Below are 16,335 nucleotides of genomic sequence, written 5' to 3'. Positions count from 1 at the left end.
CACCTTCATTGTATTGCAGAACAAGAGGATATGCTAATAATTATACCTGCTTCATAAATTGTGTTATATTTGTGGTTTCAGTCTGTTTTAATATACTGAAAACAGAATGTTGGTCTTGAGAAACTGATTCAGAGGGAAAAAACGGTTTTAAATGAGCAAAGTCTCAAAGTTCAGTCACCAGCCAGGTTCCCAAAGAAATTAACTATTATCTTCACTTAAGGAATATATCAGCTGTAGATTGCTCATCTACATAAGACTGTTATTTCAGGACACAAGCTAGAATTTCTTGAGATGTGGTTACTTACCAATATAGGCAGCTCCATCAGTCACCATGTATTTGTTACGATTCAATTTGGGAAGGGAAGTGTTCTTCTGTTCTTTAAGGAAGCAGGCACTCTCTTCCTCAAGGTCAAAGAATTTCTGCCATGAAACAGAAGGAAGCACAGGTTAATGAGAATTGCTCCGTGAGAGACAGAAAAAATACAGTCTGTTCTCTAATCTTTATTGAAAATTAGTTGGTATTACAGAAGAGCCTTGAGTGTTTATTGCCAAGCATTAACTTTAATAAAATGCTGCACATTGTATTTCTAATTCAATTCTCATAGTTTGTGATACTCCTGCCTTGGCATTCTGAACTATACAAAGTATATGGCTACTGCATGCTAAAAGCAATACAGTGCCAGGTAGTAAAGGCTATAAAATGAAAAAAAAACCCAACACCTTTCTGTTCTCCATGGTAAGAGCCAGGAACTTTTCTTTAATTCATATCCTCATTTTTCAAGGGACACTGGGGTTTGAAGTCTGCTTCAGGACTGGGATCAGCAGACACAACAACAGCTTAATTAATACCTCTGCAATCACACATTGTATAGTTTCCAATGGGAAACTTACCATTTCAGAAATTTAGAAGCTTCTCAGGATTGAATTTGGTATAAAAGAACAAATTTTCTAGGCAACAAAAGGAAAATGGTTTACCCTGGAGAGTGAAGTATGAGCAAGATTTATTTATTTATTTATAATTTTACAGCTATATGCCCTCCTTGTCTGATCAGTAACAGACAAAAATGAGCAAGAATACACCTGCACAACTCAAAAATAGATTAATGTAGACAATCAAGAATAACTTAGCTGTAGATAGATGTTCCTTGCCACTCCTTTGTGTTTTCCAGTTGTCTAGAGACAGTTTTGTTCTAGGTCATAACTTCTGCAGGCCCTTTCAAAGCACTCACCTTTCTCTGTTCAGCACTGAACCCAACAGAGCTGGCCCCTTCCTGCTGCTCATTGCAGAAGGCATTTGTGCACACAAGATTCATTTATAGGGTCAAGTACACAAAACTTAAGGAATATAGGAATTAAGGTCCCAAGAAGCACAATGATGAGCTCTTCACCTTGAGTCTGCCCTTTCTGATTCAAGCTTTAATTTCATGAGCACATGTGTATAGGACAGAGCCCCCTGCTTCAGCAGCAGTTTGATATGCAGGTTACTGCTTGCCCTTTGGCTGTGTGCTTATAGCATTTAGTTAGTCCTCAAACAAAGCTTTCTAGGTGCAGGTTCTTCCAGTGATCATGTTCTTCAGAGTACTTGTATTGAGTTTGTGTTCTCAAAACTGTTTCAGTTGAAACCAGTAATTATTAATGCCTCTGTGAATGGGATTTGGAGATGCTGAAAATGCCAGGTGTAACAGGGTTGCAGTGCCCTAACTCTATACTTGCAGTAAGGCAATACCAAAACTTGCATTAGCCTGGTCAGAGACCAGGAGAAACCAGGAGGAGATTCCCATCCAACAGAGAAATTACATCTGCGTCTCCTTCTCTAGGATGACCGTTGGCAAACCATTGCACCCTGCAGTTGCAGCCAGCCATTGGCACTCATTGCAAACTTTCAAGCCAAACTGGTCTTTCCACAGGAATAAGAAAAAAACCCCAAAAAAACAATCAAGGCAAGGCATATCATAAGGATCAAAAGCTAAATGAAAAAAAAGAAGTTACTGAGTATGCTTTATAAAATCCCCAAAAGAACAGGACAACAGGGGGATAGGAGGTCATGTAGTGCAGGTGTTTGTGGCATTTTGGTTTGTGGCACATACGTACAGAGGTATTGTGACAGCCTAGCAATTTAAGTGTAATTTCAATCAGAATTTGTAACAGGTTTCTCTTAAAATTGCAGTGGTTTTATACATAAACATACAATACATGTGTGCAAGATGGTATTTTTTGTACTGAGGTTAGTTTATGTTTTCTCACCACCAAAGCAGAACCAAGAGGGAAAAGGAATGTTTTCAATAGTTAAAAGTTAGTTTTTTACTTTTTTAACCTATTCTTTCTCCTCCATACACACACCTAGTTTTGTTTCACTTTGATCCTGGCTATAACAGATGAGTACAGAAGAAATGCAACTTTAAAAAGCAGTTGCTCATCTGACATGCATTTTTAATTAAAAGAGTATTGAGATTGGAGCCTATGGCACAGTTTTCAGCCAAAATCAAATTGACATCAGCAAACTCTGACCCTTGGGCTATTACAAATACCAAGGTTTATTTAAGACAGTGGTTCCATTTCCCAGACTGGGAAATGTGATGCACAGCACAGAGGTAACAGACTTAGTGTTGTATCTTTACAACTCTCTACAGCTGATTTTTTTACTGAAAGTTGGTTTTGTCTTTTCTAATTGCAGAGATTCTAGCTGGACTATTCACCTAGAACAGATGTTGAGGAGTAGGTTTTTTTCCTTTTATCATTTATTTCTTGACAAGACAAATTCTGTACAAAAGATTTTACCTGCTGTAAATGGATGGCAATGAATATATGTATTAGGTACCACTTGCAAAAAGAAATTTGAATATGTAAATAGAATTTTGATGATAAATATGGAAAAAGATAGAACTTACTTAAAATTGAAGTGGCTTAAACAGAGTCAGTATGTATGGGTTTTTTTGACAAAGCCACATGTTAGGCTGCTTTTTTACCGAGGAAGTTTATAATAACAACATACATTATAACAACAAACTCTATTTCTAGATATGCATAATGCACTTATTGTGTGTATAAGAAATAGTACTTCCTTTTTAGAATTGTTGTCAATTTTCAAAAAGCCAAAAGGATTTATGGGATTAATTATTTAGGAAATCAACATAATCCAGCAGACTATTTAGAACTGCTACCTGAAAAACAAAAAACAAAACCAAAAAAACCCCACAAATCCTCCCACCAGGATCCCAGGTGTCTGATTTCCAGTGTGCCTCAATGTCATAAAAATGAAGTGTGTCACACTGGAAGTAGCAATTACCATACATTCTGTTTTCTAATGCATTTGTATGGTGTTTCTCACTTTCCTGTACTGCATGTCTAATGTGGCCCCAGAGTGGTATTTCTGGTCTTCATAGTTTTCATTTTGTAGTCTGAATTTAATGTAAAATCTTCATTATTTTTTCCTGTACTTTTCACTTGACTGAAGAAAAAGTTGATGCTTACACAGCTTAACAGTAAGGTTACGAGAATGCAGACTAAATCACATTTTTGTGCTGTCAGATTGACTCTTATGTCACAGTATAAACATGACCAGTGGCTACAGTTCACTCTGTGGGTTTTGCTGTGAGAGACCACATGAGGTGTTTTGCACGGGCTGTTCACCACACTGACTGTCTTTTGGCACCAATGTATTTTTCTGACTTAATTTTGAGTTCTGTTACTATTAGGAGTAAATAATGTTCAATATTTTACATTTTCTGAAATGTAATGAAATTTAAAGACTTTGATAATAACAGAAAAAATTCTCAGTTGTTATATTTTCTTGATTCTTTTTTTTGGGGGGGTGGGGAATATCTTCTCTTTTAAAGCGATATGGATTATACTTACAACTTTCAAACTACAGCTTGGAACTTCAGTGCAAATAGCTTTCAGAGATGAAACAAAGTTAAAAGTAAGGGGATCTGTGTCTCTTGAGAAACTGATGAGAAGTCGTACTTTAATACTTCGTAAAACCAATGCTTCTCTTATCTTCCCATCTAAATACGGCCAGTACCTGTGGAGAAAGAAGAAGATAACATCTGCAGAGAACTTAAAAAACTTTAAAACATTTGGGAGAGCCGCAGGCAGAGGGCGCTGCTGGCCAGCCCAGACACGGCCACCCAGGATTTCCCTGATTTCCCTGGGTCAGGGAACTGGGACACCGCTTCTCTTCCTGGCTGGCATCCCTTCTTTAACCCCTCCGCACTGGGACAGTGCAGGCTGGGGGCTGGAATGCCTTCTGTAATTTCTCCTTGGGAAACAGAGCTGCTGTGCAGGGTGCCTGCGTCCTTCAGGAGCAGGAGATGAGATGGGTTGCTTAAGGAGGATGCTGTGCGATGAGGATTGCAGGAATTCTGCCAGGAATGGGATGGTGGTTCCATGGTGCTATTCTCACAATTGACAGTTAGCTCTGTATTCCTGATATTTGGTGGGAGCAGATCAGGGCAGGGAAAATTAAGCAAAGAATAATGCATGTTTTCTACAGTCCAGTAGCATCAAAACACCTGGGCTAATGAAATCCGAGCTCTACCATGCCAGAAAATAACTTAAAAGCACAAACTGGGAACTGGCAAGGCAGATAAGCTGGGGCAGTACCTCAAACACAAAGGCACAATGAGGAAAAAAATGTTGAAGAATTCACACTGGTGGCTTTCCTGGATGCCCCTAGTCCAGCAGAGAGAATAAAGTAAGGAGGAGCACAGGAGATAACATACAGCACTGTAGTGGTTCTACATACTAAGATGCTTTCCAACATAAAGGAGAAGTAGGAGAGATACATATAGTGAGACTGATGCTCCTACAGCACTGCCCATGATTCTTTCCCTGTGATGGAGGCTGTACATAATGAGTTTACTGAAAAAGCTCTCTTATAGACTTAGAGCAGTTTATGCTTGGTATCAGTAATATGATAATTACTTTTTGAAAAATTTGAACAGAACAGCTCTAAATAGAAAAGAGTACATAACCACATGCTTAGTTTGGCTTAACTGTGTTCAAATAAAATGCATAGATGGAATAGCAGGCTTTGCTAGATTCTAAATTCACTGTGAGCATTATCAAGAGTAGGAGGGACCAGTGGATACTTGCCTCCTGAGCAGGATGGTTTTGATGGACTCTGGCTCTAGTGTTGGGCCCATAAATGCTTTTTAATGGTCCATACAAAGTGGCTGTTCAAAAATTATGTGGTTTTGTTTGTTTTAGCACCTCTCAGTTAACCAAACTGTGATATCATTCACATGTAATCTATTCTGAACTGGGAATTTTCATTTATATGTGCATGCCAGTAAGATAATAACATTTCCCACACTGTATACAAGTCACCACACATTATTTCTCTCCTAACACACACACACAAACACACACACACTTTGTCATGTTGAATATCTGCATGATACTCATAATATGCCCATAGTTGTGGTCTCAGAATAGTCAATGTAATAGAGTAAGAAATAGGATTTGTGTATAAGCAGACTGTTATATTCCTGGGTCCCAGATAGTCAGACTAGACAATTTTTGATCTCCTTCAACAGGCAGATCCAAAGCTTAGGACCCAGAACTGAAAATGTCCTCTTAGGTCCCAGTTCTGCTCCCATTCAAGTCAATGGCAGGACTCTCACTGATTTCAATAAAAGCAGAATTGGGCCCCAAGAAAAGGTGCAGAGTAGTAACTAACCTCCTGTGGGTTCATTTTCCCCAGCAGACTCCCCTGGCATTATGGTAACCAGCTGGGCCTGGGCCTGGGCACTCACCGTTTGGCGTTGGTGTCGATGACAATGGGCAAGTAGTCCATGACAGCAATGTACACAAACTGCTTGGCATCATCAATAACGCTGTAGATAGCTTCGATATCCAGGACTCTGTCCTTGGGGCAGAAGAGTTTAGGTGAGTTCTGTGAAAGGAAAAGTTCAAATATGGTATTAAAAATGATTTATTTTCTCTCCCCCTCAGTCTTCTTGAGATGAGAAATAGTATCCATTATTTTAGCAGAGATTATTAACTAATACCTTCAGCTGTTCTGCTAGAACACTCAAAGCTACAAAGGCAAGTTACTTGCTTACTTGGCCCTCAAAAGCTTCACCATTTAGGTGTAACTGTGGGTAAAATGCAAAAGACACAGACTTCAAAACATCCACTGTCATGAAAGAAGCTGTAATTGAAGTTACATTTCAGAGAACTTTATTCCAAAGAGCCCCAGGACTGGTTTCCATGAGACAGAGTGTTCATATGTTCTTGCCACACGAGCCTGATCCTTCACTTGTGAGCAATAATTGTTTTATGTCAGTTGCAGGGAGATGCTGCAGTTTTGGAAGGAACTTATCTTTAAAACAAAGCTTCAGGTATGAATTTCCCAGTACAGAGCTGGTACAAGCCCAGATTGCAGCTGTTCTGCCTTCTGTCTGGGGCTGAAGGCAAGGTGAAGCCAGTGGAAATTGCTCATCTGTGGCAGACATGCCCAGGACTTTCTACTCTGCTGCACAAGCAGGGAGAGAAAAGTGAACCCCCCCTTTCAAGCTGCTTGCAGGCAACAACTTCATTCCTGGGACAGAGGCTGTCAAAGGCACTTTAACCCAGCTGGAACAGGTGTTTTCCTGCCACTGTATCACCTTCTCACCTTTGTTACTTGCCTGGGTTGCAGCTGGCATCCAGATGGGCATCTTTCCTTTAGGGAAAGATCCCAGGGATCTATTAGTCTTCCTTAATTTCAGTACACTGCCTGTCACAGTGGTTTCTTATTACTTCCTGCTGTTCTTACGGATTTACTACAACTAAGTACAGAAAAGACTAGAAAATTAACCGTAGCAAGATTTCAAGACCAATATTCCAGATCCATTCCTGAACACTAAAAAGCAAAACCTCTTATACTTTATCAGCCAGTCTGAAAGCTGAGTTTGTTGCTAAGCAACACTAAGCTATGATTCCCAAGTATAACAAAAAATCCAATGACTGTGTATGGCGCTCGTTTTATATAGCACAAACATTGAAATAAGTTTTCAAAAAATTAATTTCAACTCAAGAAGAAAGTATAAAGGGATTTAAATATGGTTAAAATATTAAATATAACTTATTTCAATTATCTGACACTTTTTGGAGGTTATTGCTCTGAGATGTTATTCTTAACACTTGTATTATTTTCTTGAACTTTAAAGTTACAGAACAGCTGAAGAAAGTAATTGTCGTGCATTTGTCTTCTTTGGATGCGTTCAATACAAATATTTATTTACATCTGAAAGTGAAGGACTTTCTGAAGATAATTAGGAGAAAAGTCTCAGTAAAAACTCTCACTGTAGCACTGTGCTTTGGGACATTCCACTTGTTACTCTGTGGCACAGCTGATCCTTGCCCCGCAGCCATGGACTGGCTTAGGAATAGTCTCCATGTTGTGTAGCACTTGCTGTTCTGATCAAACTTGTTCCTCCTCTTCACCTACCAGGAGCAGGCCTTTATTCTGTCTGGGAACAGCACCTTTCCATGCCCCTGCTCAGGGTGTGCTGTCCTGAACCCACAGGGAGGCAGCAGCCTGTTTCTGCCCCAGGCAGGACTGCCAGAGCATCAAGGGAACTGCCTGGCTCCTGGGAACTTCCTTCTGATCACAGCTCAGGAACACACAGCAGCATTAACACTCGGTCCACCAAGTCAGTCCCAAGCAACTCCAGTTCTGCACTTAAGAGGAGCACGTCAGCCCAAGTGGCGGTGGATACAAACTCAGTTAGCTCTTGGAGTTGGACTTCAGTGATCTGAGCTTCTGAGTACCACTGAGTCCTTCCTTTTGTTTTCTAAAGTGAAGTGCCAAGAGGAGAGGCTTCCATGCCAACAGGAAAGGAAAAAATCACAGAGGAAGGGAGCACCCTGCAAACTGAAAAAAAAAGGTAGAGTCTCTCTCCATCTGCCTTTGTCTAGGATCCCAGATTCCTTAAACTGGGCCTTAACCAGCTCTCAATTCTGTGTTCCCCTCCACGATCGACTTTCAGCAGGATTTCTCAATTTCTTAAAGATTTCTTAGAAAGGAGTAGCATTTCATTTCACAGTACATTAGCAAACTGTCCAAAATTCTGTCTCTCATGTAAGCTAGTCCTTAAGATTCTCCAGAATCAATGGAAGTGTCCATTTTTTCAGACCACTGTTAACTGTGGCTGTCTTAGGCACTTCCACATTTTCACTCCAAAATAGTTCTCTGTCTGTCCACTGATTGTAAGAGTAGAAAAAATCCTGGACAGCAGAACATTGCCTGGTGCCCAGAAGGGGAACCCTGCCCTGTTGGGAGCCCAACTCATCTGCACTGTCTGATGTCCGTGGCCGTATAGCTTAATAGTGGGCTACGCGTGTTGTGCTGTTTTAGACACAATATGCTATAAAGCAATGGTGGTTTTGCCCTTGTTTTATAGAGAATGGAAAATTACTCTCAGCAACTTTATTTATATTCCTAATTTTGAAAGGGTGGTTTACACGCATGTAATTCACATCAAAATTAATGACACTCCACATCTTCCATCATCTCTATCTCACTGGCTACTTTTTTCCAGTTTTGCTACATCACTGATGAGGCGGAGGACTCCATTTCTTTCCATTAAAAATACAGACACAGACAGTGCTTCCATGGGGATAACTGCTTAGAAGTTTTAAAATGTCATTTAAAAATAAGGCTGAAGTAGATGATCTTGTACAGAAGTATGAATGCTTTGCAATAGGGTGAATCCTTATAAATTACATTGATAAAAATGGAAGCTCTGCTTATTCTGTATCATTTTCTACATCTGATTCATGGTTCATTTACTCCCAAGTCATTCACATTCTACCTATTAGTATAAATAAAAGAATTTAATTTGAAGGGTCTCTGTATTGTTTTCTGAACACAACAAGAAAAGTGCTGAACATTGCAGAGAAAGGGAAATTGAATAATGCTCAAATGAAATCCTGACGTATCTAAAGTCCTGACAAACTCCATGTCATAGAAACTAGAATTGAAAAAAAAAAAAAAGTGATATTTTTAATTTCCAGGTCTTTCAAAGATCTTGTGGGTTAAGTACACTTCTTCCCTATACTGCCCCCCAACCCCTGGAACTCATTCCAGAACTTACCGACACAAAAGCTTCCGATTTTGTCTCGTTCAGCTGCAGCGTCAGTTTATTTTGAGTATCGTACACTCCATAGAGTCTCTTAGACCAACTTGGAGGTACTTTATTCTTATACCTTAATGAGCTGTACAGGGCAAATATCCTTTGTAAATCCAGGACCAGGCAGCTACAGTTGTATACAATGACGCCAAGCTCCTTCATCTGTGAAATTAAAAGTTGGATCATTAGTGATGTTTTAGCTGATGGATCTGAAGTATACAGCAACAACACAAAAACCTCACCTTGGGTACCCCAGCTTTCTGAGTGCCAATTTCTTCACATGTTAAAAGGGAGATAATGATACTTTTTAATGATAATGATACTTTTCTCTCACAGAAAGTACTCTGTAAGCATCAACATTCTCACATATAAATTATGAGGAAAAATAGTCCAAGTAAATACAGACAGCTGAGTACAATTAAATTCTTTAGCCTTCAACAGGCACAGTCCCACTTCTCATTTAGGTAAAGGCATGTCTCTTGATCATCATAAATCTTGTTTTGGCAGAGATTTCATTAACTGTACACTCCTAGTACCTAAGCTGCTGACAGAATTTTATGCTGAATTTTAGTCTGGCTTTTGTAACCAAAATGTAACCACATGCTCACTCTCTTCCCTTCCTTTACAACAGCTCAAGAAAGGACTGGTGTGGGCCTGGATGTTATTGACCTCTCATTGCCTGTATTTAAAAGTACTTCAGCCATCTTCTAAAACAAAGCAAGAAGAAAATCTGCATGTATCTGTGGGAAAACCATATATAGGATAAATATTTAAAAGATCCATGCTGGTTTTCTGCAGGCAAACTCTCTTGGTAGCATGCCTGTGAAGTCTGCCTGGCATGAAGGAGAAAATAAGGGTAATATGAACTCTCCAGCATACTTACCCTTTCAATTCAAAATACTCCCACTGATGTTATTCCCTTAGATGAGATCTCCACAGTTACACAGACTACTTTCTGGTAAAAGCATATCTTTCTGTAAAGCCTGTGGGAACTCTGAACCCCGCACTGATGATATCTCAGAGCTCGTTCCAGTGCAATTCTCCCTGACTGCAGATGAGAACCACTCTGCAGGAGTGGGCAGAGGGAAACTGAAGGATAGAATTGAACCTTGACTCCTTCTGTGGTGGGTGAACACAATACTCCAGCGAGAAGGAAATTCTATGGGTGACACATTCTTCATGTCCCTGACCTGGAAATACCACATCCCTAAGGATACACAACACTGAGCTATCTCGTTCCGAAATATTTGCCAAATAGTTGTAACCACAGGAACAAGACCTAATCTTATTGCTACCTAAATCAGAATATTTCTGCAAGTTTCTTTAATCAGTCAGCCTGCATAACCTGAAATTTGCAGAGAGTTGGAAAACCAGACATACTGTACTGCAGTCTTTCATTTCTGGATAAGCCAGTAAATTAATTTTGATGCTAAATATAAATATGACCAACATCCTAGCTGAAGAATCTATTTGGAATAACATATTTAATTTTTCCCCTGGGTTCTGGTATCTTTGAGGATGCTCCTATATTCAGCTCTAGGCTGTCCCCATAGTCTGGGCACTATTTGTCTCCAAATATTTTTAACTATACATTAGCACTGTTTTCACTGTGTGCTGCCAATACAGCTCTCTTAATTGCCAGGCATGCCATTGCAGAGGACTTGCTAATAGTACTCTGTTACATCTATCTGCATAATGTGGTTTAATCGGCTTTTCATGGCTGTTAGTTGATTCTGACATAATTATGTGGTTACAGTTTTCCTTTCATTTATCAGTCCCATTATTACCATTCCGCTTTATCCATTCTACTAAACGTAAAGATGAAAGGGTCCTCACTGCACACCAGAAGCTGCCAGGATTGCATCTGCATGAGCAACTCTCTTCGCATCAGGAGTGCCTGCAGCGCGTCCCCTCTCCTCCCCGTGAATTAAGAGATTGCTCTTCTGCCCAAGTGGCTCCTCGTGTAGAGATAGGGAGGGAGCCAGGGGCACTAATGGGTTTTGTTAAACGCCCCTGTCACACATCACCACCTATGCGGGGTTCCAAAGGAAGCATTAGGCACCCCTAGCGCCGGCCTCTCCCCACGGGGAGCGCAGGGAGCGGAGCCTCCCCGGAGCGGCTGCGGAGCCGCTGGGGTGCCCGGCTGGGTGCGGCCGCTGCCCCCGCCGGGAACGGGCTCAAACCGCGGGCTGCAGGGAAGCCACCCGGAGGTGTGGTTATAGCCAGCAAGGAACGCTGCCTTCCCAAGGTGTGCGTCTTGCAGCTGGCTTCTCAAAGCACTGATCAAAGCTTTTCCTGCTTCTGAAGCTTTTCCCCACGGGAGTCCCTAATACATGATAGAGGCAGAGCTCCTCTCCCTCGCTGGGAAAACACAGATACTCTCTGCTGCCTGTTTTCATTAAGCTTTTATAAACTTAAGTTCAAATTTAACTCAGCCTGAACAGTGGATTCAAAGCTATAGGAAGAGGGCAGACAGCGACTCTGATGCTTGTTGCGCAAACCAAATTTTCTTAAGAAACCGGTTTCGATGCCAGCCTGTCACTTTGTGACCCTCTCAGCTTAAGGGTGATACATTCCCTTGAAATGCAAACAATACATGTACATAGTAAAACCCCACCAGCCTCCTTTCTTGTGTAACAGGCCCAGTAAGTTTGGAGACAAAGAAAAACCTGTTTCAGAATACACCGAGCCTAGTTTTACTCCCCTTCTCTGAGGTGAGGAGAAACTGCTCTTCTTCCTATTAGTGATGAAGCCTTATAATCCTGGAGGCACAGGGGGCAGCAGGAATCTGGTAGTGACAGATTTCGTATGAAGTGGTATGACATCTAGATAAGGGAAAAGACTTTCTCTTCTGTTTGAGAGGTGCTGTCATTACAGACTTTTTTTTAGTAGTCTCAAGAGGAGAAGCAGAAAAACCCATCTATATTGTAAGAATCAAAATCTGAGTGTTGTTCCCTGACTTGTCATCATGGAAACCTTCAGCTAAGCATCATTTGAGGTATCTGTTAAGGTAAAACCCTTCAGGGCAGAAGCTTTTCAGGCAAGGGAAGTATTTCTCCGTCTCCAGTTTTAAGAGCAATTAATACAGTAATGAAAATGTCACTAAAAATTAAAGTGAAGATGATCTCAAAAAATCAAAAGCTTAATGAAACTAAGGAAGATAAATGTGAAATGAAAACATGGAGTCACAAATTGATTACTTCAAAATGGAACAAAAGTTTTTGGAAGGTAAAGTTGTAGAGCTGCTTGTGAGTGACATTTCCAGGGTATGTGCCAGGGACTGGGGAAATGAATGGTTATCTGCACAGAGAATTTTGTGTCCTCTCTTGAGCAGATTTCTTCTCCTCGTTATAAAGAAATACCATGCATGCTCTAATCAAAGAATGGAAAACATAGGAGCTGGTTTTCCTTGTTTTTCCCCATGCCATTTACCTTTGTGTAGAGCAACTCTTAAAAACTATGAAATTACTGTTTGACTTCCTTGCCAATAAGGGCTTTCTTAAAGCACCATAAGAGTGAATAATTATACTTGGCTTAAGAAATGTGGTTTCCTCCCACTGTACCGTGATACTCTAACTACAGAGCTGAGTTAAGCTATGAAAAGTAATAAATATGGCCTAGATAGAAAAATGGTAATTTTTATGACAAGAAGAGGAATTCCTTCCTAAATTGGACAAAAAGCAGCATTTCACAAACAGGAATTTTTTCTTATTCTTTTTCCATGTACATTTATAGGCATCCTATGCAAAAGGAAGAAAAAACATGGGAAAAGAACCTGAACAATCCAGGCAGTGAACACAGAGCACTGTAAGATTCTTACACTGAGAAACAGAGTTAGCAGGACTTTTCAGGTACGTTTGGGTCACGGGCCAGAGAGGGTGTTCCATGTGTCCTCACCCTGCACTGTGCAGACCAGACAGCTCCTTTTATATTTACCTTGAGCTCCACTCTGAGAGACAACCCCGCTGTGTAGGCAAGGTACTATTTGACCTACATAAGAGTGCCACAATCTGGTTCACAGCTTGCAGTATCTGAGCTGTGGCAAATGTAGTAGGAAGCTTTAGAAAACCCCTTGCTTAAAGAAAAAGTTTCTCGTAGTTGTTCACACCCAAACCCGATCCTGTAAACAACAGGCAGTTTTCCTCAGGCATGAATTCCCACTTGCCCAAAAGCTCTGGCCACTGGCAGATGCCAGGAATCCATTGCCTGTGCTACAGAAACTCGGGATTAACAACAGGTAGCCTACTGCACACAAAATTTACTAAAGTAGACTTTTGGCATACAGGACAGTGTATGCAACTGTCATTTGCCTGTGTTTGAAAATGTATTTAATTGTGCATTTGAGCCTCTGATTTTTTTAATGACGAGTTTCTAAATGAATGACTGAGCAAAGCCAGAATCACAACAGGGCAAACTAATGCAGTAACAAAAAGCACTCCATACTAATAATCAATTACTAAAGCCTCAGATTTCAATAGCTTCTAAATAAAAGTAATATACAATGTATTCATTATCAGCTTAAGACCTTATCACAGATATTTACACTGGTACACTAATCTTTTTATAAAACATGCTCTAATTACCCAGTTACTCAGAACTCCAAACATACTTTCTTTTTTATTATCAGGCTTACCTGATCCTTACTGCAGGCCTCCCTTATGTTTTCACATGGTATCCTTTAATACTGAGTGAATACTCCCCATTCATACATAGCACCACTGAAGGCTGTCTCTGTGCATCTATTCTTTACCTCTCTTTACCAGCACCTGCTGAGCAGATTTGTGTGCCCATCCCAAGCCAGGCACAGGTGACAGCTGAGGGCTGGCCTGTGGCAGCAGTGCAGGAGGAAAAGGACATTCTGATGGGAGTGACCATCAACAGAGAGAGAGTCAGAGATTTGAGAAAGGGAAGAAGTGTTTCTCTGTGCAGAGCTGTTTGCTGTGACTGCTGTAATACACTTGGCTGAAGAGGCTGACAGGAGCAGTGCTCATCACAAATGCACTCGGTGGAACGACCCCATTCAGGCAGCCCAGTTTTGATGTAAGCCAAACGTGCAACGTGATGCTGAACAGGCTGAGAAGGCTGCAGCACTGCCTGGCCCCTCTCTCACAAAACCTCTGCAGGTATTACAGTGCACCACAGCAGCAAAGGGATGTGCCTCAGCTAACACTACACTAGAAACTGCAACCTACCCCGACACTCCTCAGACAAAAATCCTCCTTCTGTGCTTGCGTAGTGATATGGTACAGAGACTTCACACTTTGTTATGTTAAAATCAAAAGTAATCCAGTGAAATTCAAATCCAGCATAGTCCTGCTTCTGCTCCAAGTTCCACTTTTTCTTTTCCTTTGCTAAGAAAACGGGAGCTACACTGATACTGGGAAATACTAAACAGAAAACATTAATACAAATGGGAAAGCACTGTTTTCTCAAGAAGTTAATAAAACTCTGTCTAGCTTAAACCATTGGAAAGTGAATAAATCTAAATTAACAGCATCTTTGGATGTCAGAAATCATCTAGGGAACAATAAATGTTTTTACTTGAATTCCCTGTTATTTTGACAGTGACAAATTGCTTTTGAATATTACTTACAGAATTTAAACAGATTAAATTTTGAGATTAACTATTTAATTGCTTAATTGTGCAACTTTCCTGTTTTCTATAGACAATTTACTGAATCTATGGTATTTTTAAAATCTTACATTCAACTCTCAGCCATTCTCAAATTAATCACCTTGTGGGTCTTGCACTTGGATCTCTCTTGTGCCTGGCCTATGTCCTAGAGTTTTGTAGGTTTTACATTTCTGTCATCTAAGGGTAAAGTTTAATTTTCTATCATGTAGGTTTTAAGTAATTTGAAAATAATTGCCAGGTAGAAGTTCTAATGAACTAGAAAAAAAGCCCTTCCACTTGACAAAAAAAATGGAATTTCAGCCTGAGCCAGAAACTCAATCTATCACTGAAAATGGAAAACTGTCACTCAAGCCACTGTCTGGAAATAAATCTTAGCATGTGACCAAGAAAAGGTGATGCATTTGATAGAGAGTGCACCCAGCATTGGCACTGAATGTCTGTATAAAACCATGACAAGTTTTCACTAAAGGAAAGGAAGTGGTATAAGTGGACTGACTACCACTGGAGTTGATAAATTTGAATTGTCAGCCACCAGCAGTCCACTGGTCTTTAATTCTCACCTTCAGAAAGTACATTTGATAGATTTGGAGCTGCAGACCATGCAGAATAAAAGTCCCAAGAAGTTACAACTTTGTATGTTATTTTTACTAATATTACCTAATGACAAAAAGCTGCTATGATAAGGCAGAGAAGATCTTTGATGGGCTGCTAATTTTCGTATTCTCATCTTTTTTATTTTCCAGTGGTCCATAGGCAAAGAACACAAAACTGCATTGTGATGCTCTACTAATTTCCACTTCACTTCAGCCACACCATTATTTTTCATAGCACCCTGATCTTAAGAAAACCATGCTGAGAAAAAAAGAGATAGGCTTAGCATTTCATTTCTGCTGAAAAATACTGCTGCTGAGACACAAAGCAAGTTAGGCACCCAGGCAGAATAGGGGCTTATTTTAAAACGGTGTGGTTTACAGAGAATTTTGTGATGAAGAGGTAGCAATGCATATCCAAAGTAGAAATCCCTTGTGCCCTCATCACATTAGAAAGAAGCCCCATTACGATATTTCTTTCCAGCCATCTGTTCTGTTGATACTAAAAATTCAGCAAAAATAAATTTGCTTGCAGAAAAAAATCAAATATAGTTTGTTTAAGCCATGGACCTCTCTGTGATGTTTACATAGACCCTACCACAGAATTGTGAATGCAAGTTTGGGCTTTGTACTGCTGTTGTTTAAGCTGAGTAACAAACCAAGCCTGACACATGGCTAATTGTCAGAGCAAGCCAGCAGCAGAACTGAATCAGTTAAAAATTCATTGCCATATAATCTATCAGCATAATTAATATCACTTGGCATAATCACAACCTAATTTATAATTTTCAAATGAATTTTCAGTATACAGTTTCATTACCCCCTCAAAGCAGGCACAAGTGTCTTCTTTAGGGGAAATGGAAGCTTGCAACTGCAAGAAAACATTTTTCTAGGATCATGTTTGATTTATTTCTTGTTTTACTGCAGGAAATCTAATTAATGTGAATTCTAATTTGATTCTGTTTCTCTTTTGAAACAATTTCGTTCCTTT

At 40.1% G+C, this 16,335-nt stretch overlaps 1 protein-coding gene across 9 annotated transcripts in view; it reads right to left on the bottom strand.

Moving 5' to 3' along the window:
• PLD5 (phospholipase D family member 5) overlaps positions 1-16,335 on the bottom strand; it is a 176,173-nt gene that overhangs the window by 10,490 nt on the left and 149,348 nt on the right. For all 9 annotated transcript variants that reach the window (XM_064708840.1, XM_064708839.1, XM_064708844.1 and 6 more), the window contains 4 exons: positions 9,084-9,281; positions 5,757-5,896; positions 3,856-4,021; positions 306-420 (listed from right to left, as the gene is read on the bottom strand). In XM_064708840.1, the coding sequence (XP_064564910.1) occupies positions 306-420; positions 3,856-4,021; positions 5,757-5,896; positions 9,084-9,281 (619 nt within the window). The remainder of the gene's footprint in view (positions 1-305; positions 421-3,855; positions 4,022-5,756; positions 5,897-9,083; positions 9,282-16,335) is intronic.

The sequence above is a fragment of the Zonotrichia leucophrys genome, chromosome 3 (assembly GCF_028769735.1).
Source record: "Zonotrichia leucophrys gambelii isolate GWCS_2022_RI chromosome 3, RI_Zleu_2.0, whole genome shotgun sequence".
NCBI classification, from domain to species: Eukaryota; Metazoa; Chordata; class Aves; order Passeriformes; family Passerellidae; genus Zonotrichia; species Zonotrichia leucophrys.
This window is presented reverse-complemented; position numbering and strand designations above follow the sequence as displayed.